The 15071-nt window shown below is 41.4% G+C and overlaps 1 protein-coding gene across 2 annotated transcripts in view; it reads left to right on the top strand.

Moving 5' to 3' along the window:
• ARIH2 (ariadne RBR E3 ubiquitin protein ligase 2) overlaps window positions 1–15071 on the top strand; it is a 34049-nt gene that overhangs the window by 3342 nt on the left and 15636 nt on the right. The window contains exons 2-3 of one of the 2 annotated variants that reach the window (XM_054076634.1): window positions 556–902; window positions 13635–13702. In XM_054076634.1, coding sequence (XP_053932609.1) covers window positions 654–902; window positions 13635–13702 — 317 coding nt within the window. In that variant the 5' untranslated portion in view covers window positions 556–653. The remainder of the gene's footprint in view (window positions 1–555; window positions 903–13634; window positions 13703–15071) is intronic. The other variant, XM_054076635.1, reaches the window with a different exon arrangement.

The following is a 15071-nucleotide window of genomic DNA, read 5'->3' as shown; positions in this document are numbered from 1 at the left end:
GATGTCGAAGTCTGTTAAATGCGGTGCATATGAGTGACGTTTGCTAGTTGTGTTTTCCAAACTCACACTTAATGGCTGTGGTTCTGAAGCATACTCGCACAGGGTATCACAGGTTGCCTTTCTAGCTACAGTGGTCGTAGTTAAGAGGATTGTGATTTTTTTCCTGTTGGTAAAATTGATATGATGCTTTTCTGCAGCACTTCAGGCTGTTGGTGAAAACTTCATGTCATAAATCTAGTTGTATCTCTGCAAAGATTTGTTGTGAAGGTTATGGAGCCACTTTCCACGTGTCAGAAGTCTTGGGGCCTGTGCGGGGGGCTGGGGTTGAATGTAATAAACCAGTCTCTGAGATTTTAGGCTTTGCCTGTAAGACTTGGCTGTGAAGGTGCAAAAGTCACAGTGGATCCACACCAGGGACCTGCACAGCAGAACTTTCTTTAGCTGGGCCATGGGATTGGTCTGCTCCTGGCTGTTTGATCACCTGTATGATGTTGATGTGGCCTCTATTACAATTTCTTAGGCAACAGAAAAAAAAAAATCTTTTTCCCCCCTTAGGAAGCAGAGCTCAGATGAAATCAAAAGAACGATAAAGTTTGGAGGAGAAAAAGAAGCTGCAATTGCTTTCCTGGTCTGCAGTTTGACAGGGCACTAAGATGTCCGTGGACATGAACAGCCAGGGCTCTGACAGCAATGAAGAGGATTATGACCCTAATTGCGAGGAGGAGGAAGAGGATGAGGATCCTGGGGATATTGAGGATTATTATGATGGGGTAGCTAACGACGTGGAGCAGCAGGGAGCAGATGCCTTTGATCCAGAGGAATATCAGTTCACCTGCCTGACTTACAAGGAGTCGGAGAGCACACTGAATGAACACATGGCCAGCTTGGCTGCCACGTTAAAGGTGAGGAAAGGTTTCTGCATTAATACAGGTGTGAATTAAGTCTGTGATTGCAAAGGCAAATGCAGAGTCTTGCCTTTGATTTGAAATAAAAGTTGTGGTGATGTTACTGTTATGGAGGGTTGAAGAATGTTATTGAAAGTCCCTGGTTCAGAGCTGACTCAAACATTTAAAACTGTGGCACCTGGTTCTGGGGCCTGAAAAATCTTCCCAACTGAATGTTGATTCTTACTACTTTTTTTTACAGAGCTGGGCTTCATGACCAAAATTCCTGCGTTATAGCTCTTTGCGCTAGTGCAATGCAAAGAGGGTGTACAGAAAAGAAACAAACCAAATCATGAATGGTGCAGATCGGTACCCCTGTGTTTGAGACGTTAACTGACAGATGGAAAGACATGCTAAAACTCTGTAATTCTAACAAAAACACTTTTCTTTGTTGGTTCTAAGAGAATAATCATAGACTTTCAAAAGATCAGCTGTCATGCCAGGTATTAACCCTCCTGTTGCAGTGACAGCAATTAAAGTACAATGAACTTGCCAGCTCTTGTAGTGACTAATTCGTCACTGAAAAGTCCCGCTCCAAGACAGCTCCGTGGTACTATGCTCAATAAGACTTTTATGAGGTTTACTTTCTCTTTGTGCAACTGATTACTGTAGTGCAGCAGAGCAATAAAAACAGGGTTTCTCTCTGCTTTGCCAGTGTGCTTTGGTCCCAGCGCAGATCAGAGAAAAACAGTTTCCTAAGCTCTAGGTGTTGATATGGGTTAAAATTACCTATGCACCTACTTTGTAACAGGTCTCCTAGTGTCTGTGGTTCTCTGCAACAGCCCGTAAAAGGAAGACAGGTGATGGCAGCATATATAGAATCGTGTTGGATAGGTTTTGATTCCTACTCGTTTGGTCTGAATCAAACCTTATTTAAAAAAAAAAAAATTAGAGGGATCTCTTAATCCTTATTTGCACATCAGTGTGTCCTACAGAAATAGTGTAACCATAAATCCTGAGGACTGCGAAGCCTATAGACAATAGGCTCTAACACGCACCCATGCTTTTTGCTGCATCTCTGGCTGATTTTACCATCTATTGTGCCTTTTCCCAGCATCCACCACTTCAGAAAATGAAGTTTTACTCTCTTGACTGTCAGACTTTTATCCGATCTCTTCAGTTAATTCTAAGTACATGCTGTTCCCTGCAGACTGTAAGAAAAGTGAGGCAAAAGAAAAGAAAAAATGAGAGTAGTTCATCAGCACTTTTGATCCAGCTGCCAGTTGCTCTTGTTTCTTAGTGATTAAGTAAAGATTTAGAATGGCTTTTCTGCTCCTTACCATTTGCCTTTGAAGACAGCAACCTTCAAAAAAGTGACCACTGCCATATTGCTCCCTTGAAGTAAATTAACAAAAGCAATGCTTTTAGTTTTTAAAATCGGACTTCCAAAGTCAAAATAAATTTTCCAAGAATTCTGGAGGTCTCGCTGGGCAAATATTATGTTTGACCTGTGGTACTAACCTGCTAGCTCAAAACTGGCAGCAAACATGACCCAAGGAGAGTACGTTTCAGATTCCAATTATATCAAGAATATGCCTGCATATTTGTTTAAAAATGAAGTGCTACACATTTTGATTTGTGCACGAGAAGATAAAAATAAATTTGGTTAGAAACCTGAAAAACTGTGATCTCGTAAGCCATACACCAAGTCTTTAGCTCTTGAAGAACCACATTAACTCTGTTTGCTAGGAGCAGTCATGCAAGAATTGCACTGTTCTTGGAAATATGTTGTGTATCTGCAGCATGTGCTTCTTGTTTCCTGGCATCCTTTCTTAGAATACTTCAGCAACCCTGTTTCTTCCTTCCCCTCTCTTCCCCTAAGGAAACTTGTCATTTTGTTAGTTTTCTGAGACAAACTGGAGTGGAAAGAATTTGCTTTGTATTAAAAAGCTTAGAAAAGAAGGAAATTGAATAGAACATGTTGAACTATTTGTTATCATTATTTTCCATTGACTTAATGGATATGAATAAACAGGGACAGACTTTTGGAAGAACCATGTTAACTTCTTTCCTCTAATTTGCTCAAGATCAAAACCTTTTCTTTTTTTTTCCTCTTGGAGACTACCTTTCGTAATGTCTTGAGCTTTTTGGAAGTGGTGATTTTTCTTTTGGAGTGTGCTAGTTCATGTTGCTGATTTCACCCCCTTTCCCTTGTGAGGGCTGGTGGTTGTGGAGTGTTTTTCAGCTTTAGCTCGTATTTAAGGCAGACAGTCTTCAGAAGTTGTAATGTTGAAGGCAGTGCCTGACATGATATCTGAGCAATTTGCTATCGCAAGAAATGAATAGACTTAATACAATTCCCTAAAGCAAAGAAGTATGACTGCAATAAATGGGCTCAAAGCCATGTTTGAATGTTCTGCCACTGCATGTTGTCTTTAGGTGATTCACTTTCTGGTTACTTTGGGAGGGGTCTGTATTAAGCATGTTTTTTCTCTGTTACATACTGTCTACCTGTTTTTAAGACCAGCAACGGTTTTCAGAGCTTTACATCCTCATACCTGCAGCTTGTGTGGTTGTTAGCCAACAACAACTAAGCAATATTTCACTTGCTCTGCTCATTAACCCTCAACATTTCTCTTAAACTGTTTTATTCAGCTATTTCAGGCTGACTGTTGAATTCCTATTTTCTTAAAAGGGGTCAAAGTAAAGGGTGATCTTCCTTGGAAACTCTGTTGGGTGCCTTTTTTAATTCCTCGTGAGAGCATCTAACTTGTTCTCGCTCATCAACTGAACGAATAACTGAACAAGCCTTGCATTGCTGGCTGACTGCAGGTCAGGTGTGAATTCCCTGTGTATGTTTAAAAGCTTGAAAAAGAGACATCCCCTTCAACAAAATGCTTGGGTTTTTATCTACCCCGGTTAGAGACAAAAATCAGTTAAAATGTGATAAAAGCGTGTCTGATAAAAGCATGAAACTCAGCATGTAGTTATATGCATACCCTTGTATCTCTTACTGTCATAGGAAACTTGTATTTCAAATTCTTCTGACTTGATAAAAAGCAAGTGGGGAATTTTGAATAGAAAAATTAGTACAAAGAAGGTAGCAGTAGATAGAACCAGCTGTGCTGTATGCCAGGCCTGCAGCTACAGTAGTTGTTATCCCAGGACCATACTGAAGTTGGAAGGACTTTGCAAGTGGCACTCTCAAAAGTGACTCCTCATTTCCATTTTAGTAAGGATTGTGAGTGGATCCCTGCTTTCCAGGAGAAAGAAGAGGAAATGTTTGCCCCTTGTTTAGTGCTGTTCATCTGGAAGCCTCTTTGTGGAGGGTTCAGTTAATACTCTGACTAAAATTAGGACAGGCTATCTCTGTTGAAACATGCATGAAGAAAATCTCAAAGTAATGTTGCCCAAAACTGTGATTCTCTGGTCAAAAGGCCTGTGAATTGAAGCATATCCCAAAAGGTCACTTGACCAACACTCGGCACTTAAGGACAATACTCTCCGAAGCAGAATGGCTTCTATTGCCTGCAGATCAGCAAAGGAATTTACAACAGTTCTTCTAAAAAAAGTAGATATCATCATAAAATCTAGTATTTTTCCAAAATAATATATTAATTCTATAGTAATAAGTTTGTTTTCAAGGTAACTGTCAAATTGTCACTGAACGATGTGGGTCCTGGAGTAGCGGTGTCGGTACATGCACACAAACAGTATGATACTCAACAGTTGCACAAAATTAACCATGTTACTGGCGAGCAATTAAGTGTGTGATGATGTCATATTGGTTTTGTTTGTGAATGACACTTCCTGGCTCTGCTGAGGGTCTCCGTACAAGTCTGGAATATCTGCAATGTTCCAAATAACTGGCAGTAGTTTCTCAGTTTCAGTGAAGAGATGGATCTTTCTAGTTTTTACCAGGTTTTTTTTAGACTGGTGATATAAAAGACCGGATAAAACCATTTGTGAAAAAATGTTACCCTGACTTCAGGTCTTTTTAGAAGTTTTAGAACTGATCAGAAGATCAGTTTTAGACTGATTTGCAGTCATAAGGAAGCTAACACATACAAGGTATGCAGGAAAGATAGTTGTGTTGTTTTACAGGCAATTGATACTGATGTAGTCTTTCCACTACACAAGAAGGAACTGTAAAACTTAAGAACTTGTAGTTTTCAGTTCACTAACCTGAATAACCTGCTAATACTCAACTGGACAGCAAAAAGTGTACTTCCCTTGCTCCTTGAAATAACTGCTTGTGATGTATTTTTTTAGCTCTGTCACGTGAAGAAAAACTTGGTAGATGCCAGAAGTATTTGATGTCATGACACAGTACTGAATCTATTGATCTGTCTTATCACTGCTGATCCTTCAGAGATAAGCCAGTTTTTCATGTATTCTTGCTCACCTTCTTAATATCACATCTTTTAATGTGACCAAATTAGTGTTTCTTATAAAAACATAGCCCTCTGAAACTGTTCCACACACTCAAATTGCGCTGACACACAACAGTTAGTTTGTCGAGCTGCGTGGTGAATGCTGGCAGCGATCCTTCTCGAATACCATCTTTAGCAGATCCAGAGTCATGTGCATAGAGATTGGCAGCCTCTATGAGCAGCTCTACCCGAAGGAGTTGGCTCTCACAGAATGCCTGTTCAGTGTGATGGCAAGAAGTCCATGAAGAGCCAGATGTCAAGACGCTGGTGTGTATGCCTTCCTGTGTCACCACGCGAACCATGACCGAGCATGTGGTATGGGGTGCTTATCTGAGCAAACCTGCAGCCTTGCATAGTCATCCTTTCTCATGCTGTAATGACTTCATGAAACTTATATGCAACATAAGACGACAGTAGTAAAAAGCTGGCTACATCCAAGTCCCTTAGGTATGCAAGAAGCATTAATATTAAACCCTTTGAAATAGTAAAATACACGTACATAAGAACAGAGTTTGATAAATTTATGTTCAAAGTTAGTGTCCATAAGAACCAACATTGGTGAGTATTGGTGTATATTAACAAACAGTAAAGATTTAAATATAATTTATGATAAATGGTAGACCTTGACAGGCAAATGTAACTTTGCCACAAAACCCCTGTGGTGCTGTTTGGCAACAATTACATACTGGTTTGCAGTACCTGTAAACCCCAGGTTAGTCAGGACACAGAGGTTTATATCTGTCCCTGTTCTGTGAGTTAATATCAAGCCAACACTATGTGGGGCATCCAGTCTGAAATTGTAACCTGTAGGACCGCAGACATTTGAGGTGTACCTTTGTCCTTTACCTGCTTTTTATTCCTGAACAGAAAGATCCTGGAAGTTCTGCCATACAAGAGCTGCGGAGCCTACCGGATTCACAATGCCTATATTTTAGTAGTGTGTTGAATATCAAGAGGACATGAAGATGTCTGTAACTGTCTTCAGAGTGTGTTTTATTTTGGCTCCTAAAGGTCTTTTTTTTTTTTTTTTTTTTTTAAGGAAAAAAAACAACACAGTTTTTGTAGCCTTCTGGTCAGCGAGATAAGAGCTTCCTGTAGAGCCAGGCCTTGCAACAACTTCTTGAAGTCATTTGAGGAGAGAAATCAATTTTGTTCCTTATTGCTCAGGACTGCTGAAATGTTCAACTTGATTAGAAAAATGAGCCACAAATGTGGAGGGTGATTATAGCCCACACATTTCTTAGTGATTCACGCCTTAAGTGCATCTTAGAACCAGTATGATTTGCAGCGAGCAAAATATCTATGCACAGCTGTAGATGAGTATGGTCTTAGTGGGAGGTAGAGGCAAGACGTAAGTCATTAAAAATGCCAAAACAGTCTTTTAGTAACTGTTTCATGTTGCAAACTTACAGCTGGACACCACAATCACCGGAGCAGCTGGAGTGCATTGCCAAATTTGTTATGTGCCTGTTAAGGATGGCACAGCAGAAATGGTGTGTGCTGTATACTATGAAACTGTTTTACAAAGCAGGTGTTCCTTCTCTTCGTCTTTTTAAATCAAAAGACAAATTCCGTTAGAAGCTGGAATAATCAAGTTGAGGAATATGTTATTTGGAACTGAACAGGGGTTACTCACTACAAAGTTACTGAAGCTCAATGTGTGCATGCTGCTATGGCTGTGTGCATGCACCAGCGCTTTCCAGTTGCACTTGGCTGCCACGTGTCCTGAGCCACCAGTCACGATTGTGTGAATTCAGGTTGTGACCTGCCCTTTGCTTCCTCCCTGTGTGTCCTCCCCATCCTCCTTTGTATCAACCAGAAAGAATGTTCTGCTTCCAGCTAAAGTAGAATCTGTCTACTAAGATTATAAAAATAATGATAAAACCCACCAGGCTGGGGCTAAACCATGACCAAGAATTGTCTGTTTCACCAGTGTTTCACTAGGAAAGCACCTGGGCAGGGTCTGAGCCAAGCACAGCAGTGGGGTGTGTGGCTGGGGTTTCACAGTGTGCTGGGAGCGCAGCGCAGTGTGCATTGGGCGCTGATGTTCTCAGACACTTCATTACATTGGAAGGAATGACTCCGGTGTGTACAGCTGGAGAGTCTCATGTCAATGTTCTAGCTGTGTGCTGTCTTGCAGCTTTCTTACTGCATTTCTTTCGCTCTGTATCTTTCAAAGGAGAAATCTCCTAGCTGTTTTGTATTAAAGCTTTCTGGCAGACCGTCTTGCTTAAGTTTTTTTTTTTCTTTGTTTTTTTTTTAATTTATTTCTGGATCTCCTTAGGAAGAATAGCCTAACAGCTTGAGAAATACGTATGTTGAGATTTCCTAGCTGAGTCCTACTGATCCCGTTTGCTGGCAGCTGCAGCTGAAATTGTTGCTGTCCTGTGTAGAAGAGTGGGTGGATTAAAGCAATATGTAAGTGCAGAGAAGGAGTTTAGAATTTAACCTAAGATCCCCTTTCTTTAGTATGTGGCCAACTAGGTTGTGCACTGATGGCTTCATCAACCTTCAGTATTTGTCATTCCCAAACTGCACTCTGGCTCCTAAATACGCTTCTAATCTTGCAGACTGACACTAGGTCTCCGCATGCCAGAGGCTGAGTGACAGGCTCTAGATCAAAACCCTGCAATGAAGCAGAGCTCTTGTAGTGCTGTTTGTCAAGACTTTCCAGTGATATCTTGACTGCAGCTACAGACTATAAATTCTGTTTCTCTTCCTGGTGAAGTCTGTAATCAGGAGAGGGGCTGAAATGTCAGACAAATTGTAAGCAAAGCTGTGAGTGAAACCTGAGATGGAAGGCTTTTTCTCACATTTTTTTTAAGGTTGATTGAACACAGGAAAAAAAAAAAAGCAGGGTATTTAATTTTGGTGTAACTTTGTCTTTTTCCTTCTGATAAGGGGCATTAATCTGAAAATAGCCCTCTAACGCTTGGAAACCTGTAACAGTTACAGAGAACTTTGCTTCAAGACTTTGAACACTTGCGATGTTTATGGCCACTGATAATCACAGCTCAAGCTCCTGCAACCTCATGAGTTTTCTACCAGGACTGGATGTTGAAGCATGCTTAAAAGAGAGGCAGATCAAAGCTAAGGAGAAAATATGGTCCAAAAGAAGTTATTGTTGTCCTTTTATTTCTTTTTAAATCCTAATACTTCTGCAGTTTTCTGAGAAATCCTCCAGTAAAACCCAGAGCAGTTGGATAGTTTTTCCAGTGAGACATGGAGTGAGTCAGATCTATTTTCCACAAGAGAAGCGAGTGTAGAGTAGTATTTTGTCTATTTGCAGGTCACTTTTTTTACCTCAGTATCCTTAAATAAAGTCTGTCTAAAGGTATTTTGTTCTTCAGCAAAATGATTTGATACAGAGTACTGTTTCTTTCTAAGGTGTTACCTGTTTTCTACTGCCAACTCGGTTCAATCTCCATTTTCCACATTGTTGCTTACCTTACCAACAGCAACAACTCCAGAGCCTCCTGCTCTGAGTGATTTTACCCTTGTGAAGAGTTTGAGAGTCTGTTTTTAGAAGTTTTGATGCAACACACAAACTAATATCTTCCCAAGTTCATCCTTTCCTTGTAGAACTAACAAAAACTATTCATGGATTAAAAGAAATGCTTCTCAAGATTAATCCTATTTGCTTAAATCTATTTGTACAAAACCCTTTGATTAGGGGGAACACAAGAAATAGAAGCTCGGTTTCTTTATGCCAGGCTTGTGTTCATCTTAGACAGACATTTTAGTGCCACCCTGATTGAACATGAATTAACAGCTCCAACTGGATCATAACGTCTCCAACTCATTCTGAATAGAATCTCTTTGAGAATTCTGTGCTGATTCTTGTTTTAAATTCCTGAAACCATATCTCTGCAAAAGTGAGGATTGAAACACACCTCGAAAAAATAGGCCATCCCTTGGAGAAAAGTGAAATGAACTCATGAGATATGCATGCAACATCAATATGCATGAGCAATTTCTGTAGAATATAAACTCTACAAAAGACAGCAGGTTTTTAGCTTTTACGGGATATTTCTGTCTGAATTAGCAACTGTCAAAGTGGCATGGTTGAAAAGACTTTCTGCTGTAGGTAGGTAAAACTTCGGCTCTTTAAACAACTTAGCTTATCTAGGGAAGCGCTATGAGACAGAATTGTCTCAGAGCTCTGCAAATCCAGCAAGGTACCTGCAGAGCTGCTTTGCAAATTCTTTTGCTGTTGTCTTGTCCTAGAGTGTGCCAGACTCTATCTCACACTTTGGAAGTGTGAAAATTTTGCTTATCTTGGAGAGTAAAGAGCCCAAGAGATAACAGAGGTAGAAATAAGAAAAAAAAGTACTGTGCTTTTTTCCAGACAATGAATAGATCTGTGTTTAATGCCATGGCGTTACTTCTTTGTTCTACTTTCAGAACCTAATTTTGTCCAGCACTATGTAAATTTTTCAGGCTTCATAACTCCTGTAGAGTGTTTCCTTTATGCAGAGCAGCTTCCTCTTAGCACCTTCCTGTGGGCATAGACACTGTGCCTCTTTTCCAGTGCAGTGATAAACATTAGCATTTGGTGCCCATTTCTGGCACTCAGGAGCCTTCTGTGACTGGGAGGGCAGAATTAAGCTGATGGAGTTTGGAAGAGGCTTCTGAGATGACCAAATTCCTGTTTTAAGGTGAAGCTAGCAATTGCAGATTGGGTGAGACCCTCTCTCTTCAGCTTTGCCACCACATGGTAAAGGAAGAAGCCCAGTCTTCAGATTTGTACTGAGCTGATCTTTAATCTGAAAGTTTTAAGCTGATGGTGAAAAAATGGGCAAATGAGGAATGAGAATTTTTTTATCGTGACTACTGTTTCAGTTTTCATCATCTAAATTTAAATAAATCTAATCACAGCTAGGAGAGTTCTGGAGAAGTTGAACTATGTAGAAGTATTAGCACAGTTCATTAGTTGCAGGTAGAAACTAAAATAGAAGTGCAACACCTAGAATATGTGTTCTTATGCTGTGTGGTCTGTAGAAGTGTTCTACTGAAGTGACTTGCTGCTAGGAAGATACCGAGTGGGCTATCTCACTGTCTGGTTTCAGTCTTGGTATTCTGAAACAAGAATAGGAAAGTTTAAACAAAGCTGACAATTTATTAAAGACATCTTTTTAAATTTGTGTCTGAGATGAAGCATTGTTATTCCTGGCTGACTTGAGATTCTGGCGGCACCCAGTGTCTGATGGGGTCTGAATTGTAGCGCTTTCTGAAATGTTTTATAAGTTTGAGGCCTTTCATTGTGCGAAACTTCTGAATGTCCAGGAAATGCTGTATTGAACAGTGTGTCTGAACAGCAACTGAGGCTTCTTTCCTAAGCTGCAGGGCTGCGTACAGAAGGGGCATCAGTGTCTTCTAACTGAATAGTTAAACCTGCGTTATCAGCATCTGTACATTGCATCTCCAGTACTGTAAGGTAATGGATTACGTACATATGGAACAGACTTCTGACTGCAGTGGTATTTTTTCCATGCTCAGCATGTTTTCACTCCTGCTTACAAAGAAATACTTCAATTATTCTGGGGTGTTATTGTGGAAGAACTGGCTGACTTGGTACAATCATTCACTCATTGTGAATGTACAGTCATTGAAGAGGCTGGGGAGCGCTGCTAATCAATAGAAGCAGGCTTTTGTTAAACACTTGTTTTTCTTCTCATGCTTGTTTTCTTGAATCTCTCCATTAGTGTTGACCTCAATGGCATTCATGTTTGCCTTCTGACTTATCAGGCTTGCCGTCGATGAACAGGATGTAGATTGTAACGTGGTGAGACTCCACTCAGCAGGCATGGCCCCAAGCCTCATCAGTTATCTGCTCCTCTCCCATCCCTCTTTCTTACAGGTTGAATGTTATCTATCTTTAATGTGTAAGAACTAGTACTTCCATGCCAAGCAGACTCTGGATGCGTTGCTGCAACCAGCTGATTCTGGGTCTTTTTTTTTGCTAGATCACGTGTGCCAGTCAGGTGGTACCAAAAACTTCTCTGCTTTGCGCCTTTTGTGAAAGTGGACCATGTAACGAACCTGGCTTATGAATTTATGAAAATGGTGTATTCTTGGATGATTATATGATAAAAGTAATGAAATAAGCACTACAGGTGATCCAGTCAGTGCTTGCAGTTGGAGCAAAATAGGAATGGTCACAGAAGCTTCATTATTCTGAATGTGCTCGATTCCTCCTCCAGGAACAAGTAACTTCACGGAGTTATGGTGCTGCAATAGGTGCTACACCTCAGGCTCTGAAAATTCAACTGAAAAATACTCATTTTCATACATTAGATATGAACTTCCCATTTAAGTCTGGTGGTTTGTTTTTTCTGTTGGGATGGTAGTTCTTCCTTAGTTCTACTGAGAAATAATTTCACTGCTGTTGGAGAGTAATTCATTAGCATGTGATTTGCATTTGCAGGAAGTCGGTCTTGTAGAGACCACATTCCTGATGCTTGTTTGTTTTCCAAAAGTGAAATGCAGGTGTCTTCCTTGTTCAAGCAAGTCAGAGGTGTCTGTCTGGGTCTGCCAGGCTAGGGGCTTAACGTAGCAACCCATCCAAGACTGTCAGTGGCAATTCATCCATCCAAACTGAAGCAGACTGTCCTTGTTGGCAGCAGCATCCCTGTGTGCCACGCTCCATCTAGTCCCAGGCGTCTCTGCTGGAAGGGAGGGCAGCACTGCCTGGGCAGTCTTTGTTTTCTGAGGGTCACATTGCCAGTAAAGTTAAGGAAGGAGACATACCAGACCTTACACAGCAGGAGCTAATGTTTCAGTTCTTCTGGAAAAAGGGGTTATCTGAATATTGGAAATTACTCCTTTATTGCTGGGATTTCTTGTGGCTGGCACAGTGAGCACGTTGGAAAGCAGAGGTGGACAAAAGCCATTTAAAACCCCTGGCTGCATCGTGCATCGGTGCTACACTGGTTTAGCTCACTGGATCAACCATCCAGCACTGGCGTGTGCCAGTGCAGGGCCAGGGCAGCATCATGGCAGGAACGGGTCAGTTGTGTTGCTCTGGGAAACTGCACCTCTTCAGTGGGCAGATTTTGAAGAGTAATGAATACGTTGCCCCTAGGTGTGCAGAGGGTTTTGTTGGGGTTGCTGTGTATCTGTATTACCAGTACATCAGATCCTGTAATTCACCTGTAGCAAGAATCAAGAAGGCTTAGTGCTTTTCATCTGATGATTTGGATTGACAGCTTCTCTAGGGAAAAAAGAGCTCTTTCTGCAGCTGGGATGGAGGGACTTGTGGTTTACATATGTATAGTAGAGAGAGAGGTGGTGTGGTGACAGCTTGGCTTGGAGTGCAGGAGGTAGAGCCCCTTCGTGTCAAGAGGATGTTTGAATGCATTGAAGTTACGCAGGGGCTTCCTAGCACAGAGAAGAGTGAGGAGGCAGGGGTCGTGAGCCTTCTGAATCCCTCTGGAAGAGGTGTCTTGTTTGCAGGAGACCTGCTTTGTTTGAACTCCATGGGCATGAGTAAGGCTGAAGAAGTCAAGAGGCAGGTTGAAGGTCCAGCAGCTCAGCAGTTGCCTGTGGGCACAAGCCTTTTCATGCTAGCAGACCAGTCTATTTTCTTCTGAAATATACTAATACATAGAAGCAAAGGAGAACTTGTTCCTCTGTGCCCTTGTAACATGACTTTAAAAGTCGTGTTATAGTATTCTAGCAAATGCTCAGGCTAGTGTGGACTGTGTTAGTGCTTGCCAGGAGTCCACGTAATGCAAACAACTCTGCATAGAAATAGTCCCTGTCACAGTAGCTTTCCATCTTCCCAGTCCAGTCCAGCGTGTAACTGTAGAAAGAAATTTCTACAGTGAAGGCTTGGGAAATGGTTTTGATTTTTCGCCCACCCTTTGCTGTCACAGCTTGCCTGCATTTGCAGCTTGTTACTGCTTCTCCAGCTCAGTCAGTGCTGTCTGTCTTACCTCATGGTGCTTACTTCGCACACATAGTAGGGACCATAAGCCCACTCTGGTCTGGGACTCTCAAGTGGTGACCACAGTCAAGACTGATGTAGGCCTTCCATGAGCAGTTAAGCTAATTCAAAGAATTCATGATTCCTTCCTCTCTCTGCTCTTGTGACTAAGTACCTGAGTTCATTTGGGTACCATGCTTCGTTTCAACCTGTGTCATGCAGATGCACTGACTCTGAGTGTTATGTCTAGTAGTTTAATGGGTATTGGATATCACTGAGGTATTGTACTGCATTTATACAACTTATTAGTTTTGTAAGAGGGTCATAATCCTAAGAAGAGGTGTGGCTTCAAAATATGCCTAACTTGACTTTTTATTTTATTCCACCTAGGTATCACACGCTGTTGCAAAGCTAGTATTAGTTAGTTTCCACTGGCAAATCTCAGAGATTTTGGAAAGGTAAGTGTAAATAGTCTTCTTTCTTCCATGCTTAGTGCTTTTGCCTCTTGCTTTGCAAGAATGTGCAGGGTGGTCCATACGTGTCATTTTGACAAGCGTCTTTGAACCTGAAAGCAGGCCACGCTACCCATTCTAGGAGCAGAGGAAAAACGTTTTGTTGAGGCTGCAATGCCTGTAAGAAATTTGTGAACTGGGAGAGAGTAGGGGTGGCAAATGTCTTTCAGTCTGAGGAATTATCGTCCTGCTAGGGGCCTTGTAGAAGCATTTAGCTTAAACTTTGAGATAACAGATTGAGAGTGCTGTATCTATATTTATTTATTTTAACAAATATGAAGGTAACATATGTTCTGTTTTGAATGTATGAGCCATAAATCTTGAAAAAGCACTGAACCTATGCTGATATATTCTTTAGTGTTACACTTGCATTGAAGCTTTTGCTCCTGACCTTAAGTGATGCTTTTTTTCTAAGCTGACTAACATTGGGAGAGTAGGAGGAGACCATGTGAGAAAACGGAGAAGTGCAGCCCCTTTGGTGGCTTCATCAGTGTCACTGTAACTATGTCCTCCAGCTGATTTCAAATGGAGGGTTCGGACTCTGCCCAAACATATATAGGAAGCGTGTCAGGAGGCACTGCTGCCTGGCAGCCCCTCCAAAAAATACTGGCTCAGAACTTAACATTGTCTGAAAATAGAGAGCACATCAGTCTGACTCATTCTGCCATGCCATTTTTTGGCCCTGTAGCCAGCACCTTCATCCAGAGAACGTATGGGAGATGCAGCCTATGTATGGATATTGCTGCAGCGTCTGGTAACTGGCTCATTGGTTACCAGGCATCCTGTGAAAGCTTTACTCTGGGGCATGTGGAGGATAAGATTCCTGCATAGCAGCTCAGGGTGATTTTGCAGGTCAACTGATGAGATTTAAACAAGAGGAAGCTTGGGGAAGGAGCTACTTCTAAAGCTCTGACTTTGCAAGTTGTTCTCCAGTTGATCAGGTCTTCAAACTTCTGTCTTGGTACAATGTGACATTATCAAAGGAAAGCTTCCTAATACAACTAAAAAGTGCTAGTGAAGAGGATTTACACCATGGTCACAATAGTGATGCTGCTATTTCTGAATTCATCGAGAGACAGGCTTTCCTCTGCAATAGAAATCACAAACAGCAAAACACATTTAATTCTAAGGCTGCTGATAGCTTCATATGCCTAAAGAGTGCTAATCTGTCATAGAGTAAATACCTGACTAGATAACAGACTGGAGTCAAAGTGAGACCTAATCAGCATAGCTTGATTTTACAAAGGAGTAGGAGACAGACAGGAGCCTCACTGGAGTGCAGTGCTAATACAGGCAGTGCCTTAGGAATGCTCTA

Source organism: Cuculus canorus, chromosome 11 (genome assembly GCF_017976375.1).
Source record: "Cuculus canorus isolate bCucCan1 chromosome 11, bCucCan1.pri, whole genome shotgun sequence".
NCBI classification, from domain to species: Eukaryota; Metazoa; Chordata; class Aves; order Cuculiformes; family Cuculidae; genus Cuculus; species Cuculus canorus.
Note: the sequence above shows the minus strand (reverse complement) of the source record. Positions and strands in the feature narration are given on the sequence as shown.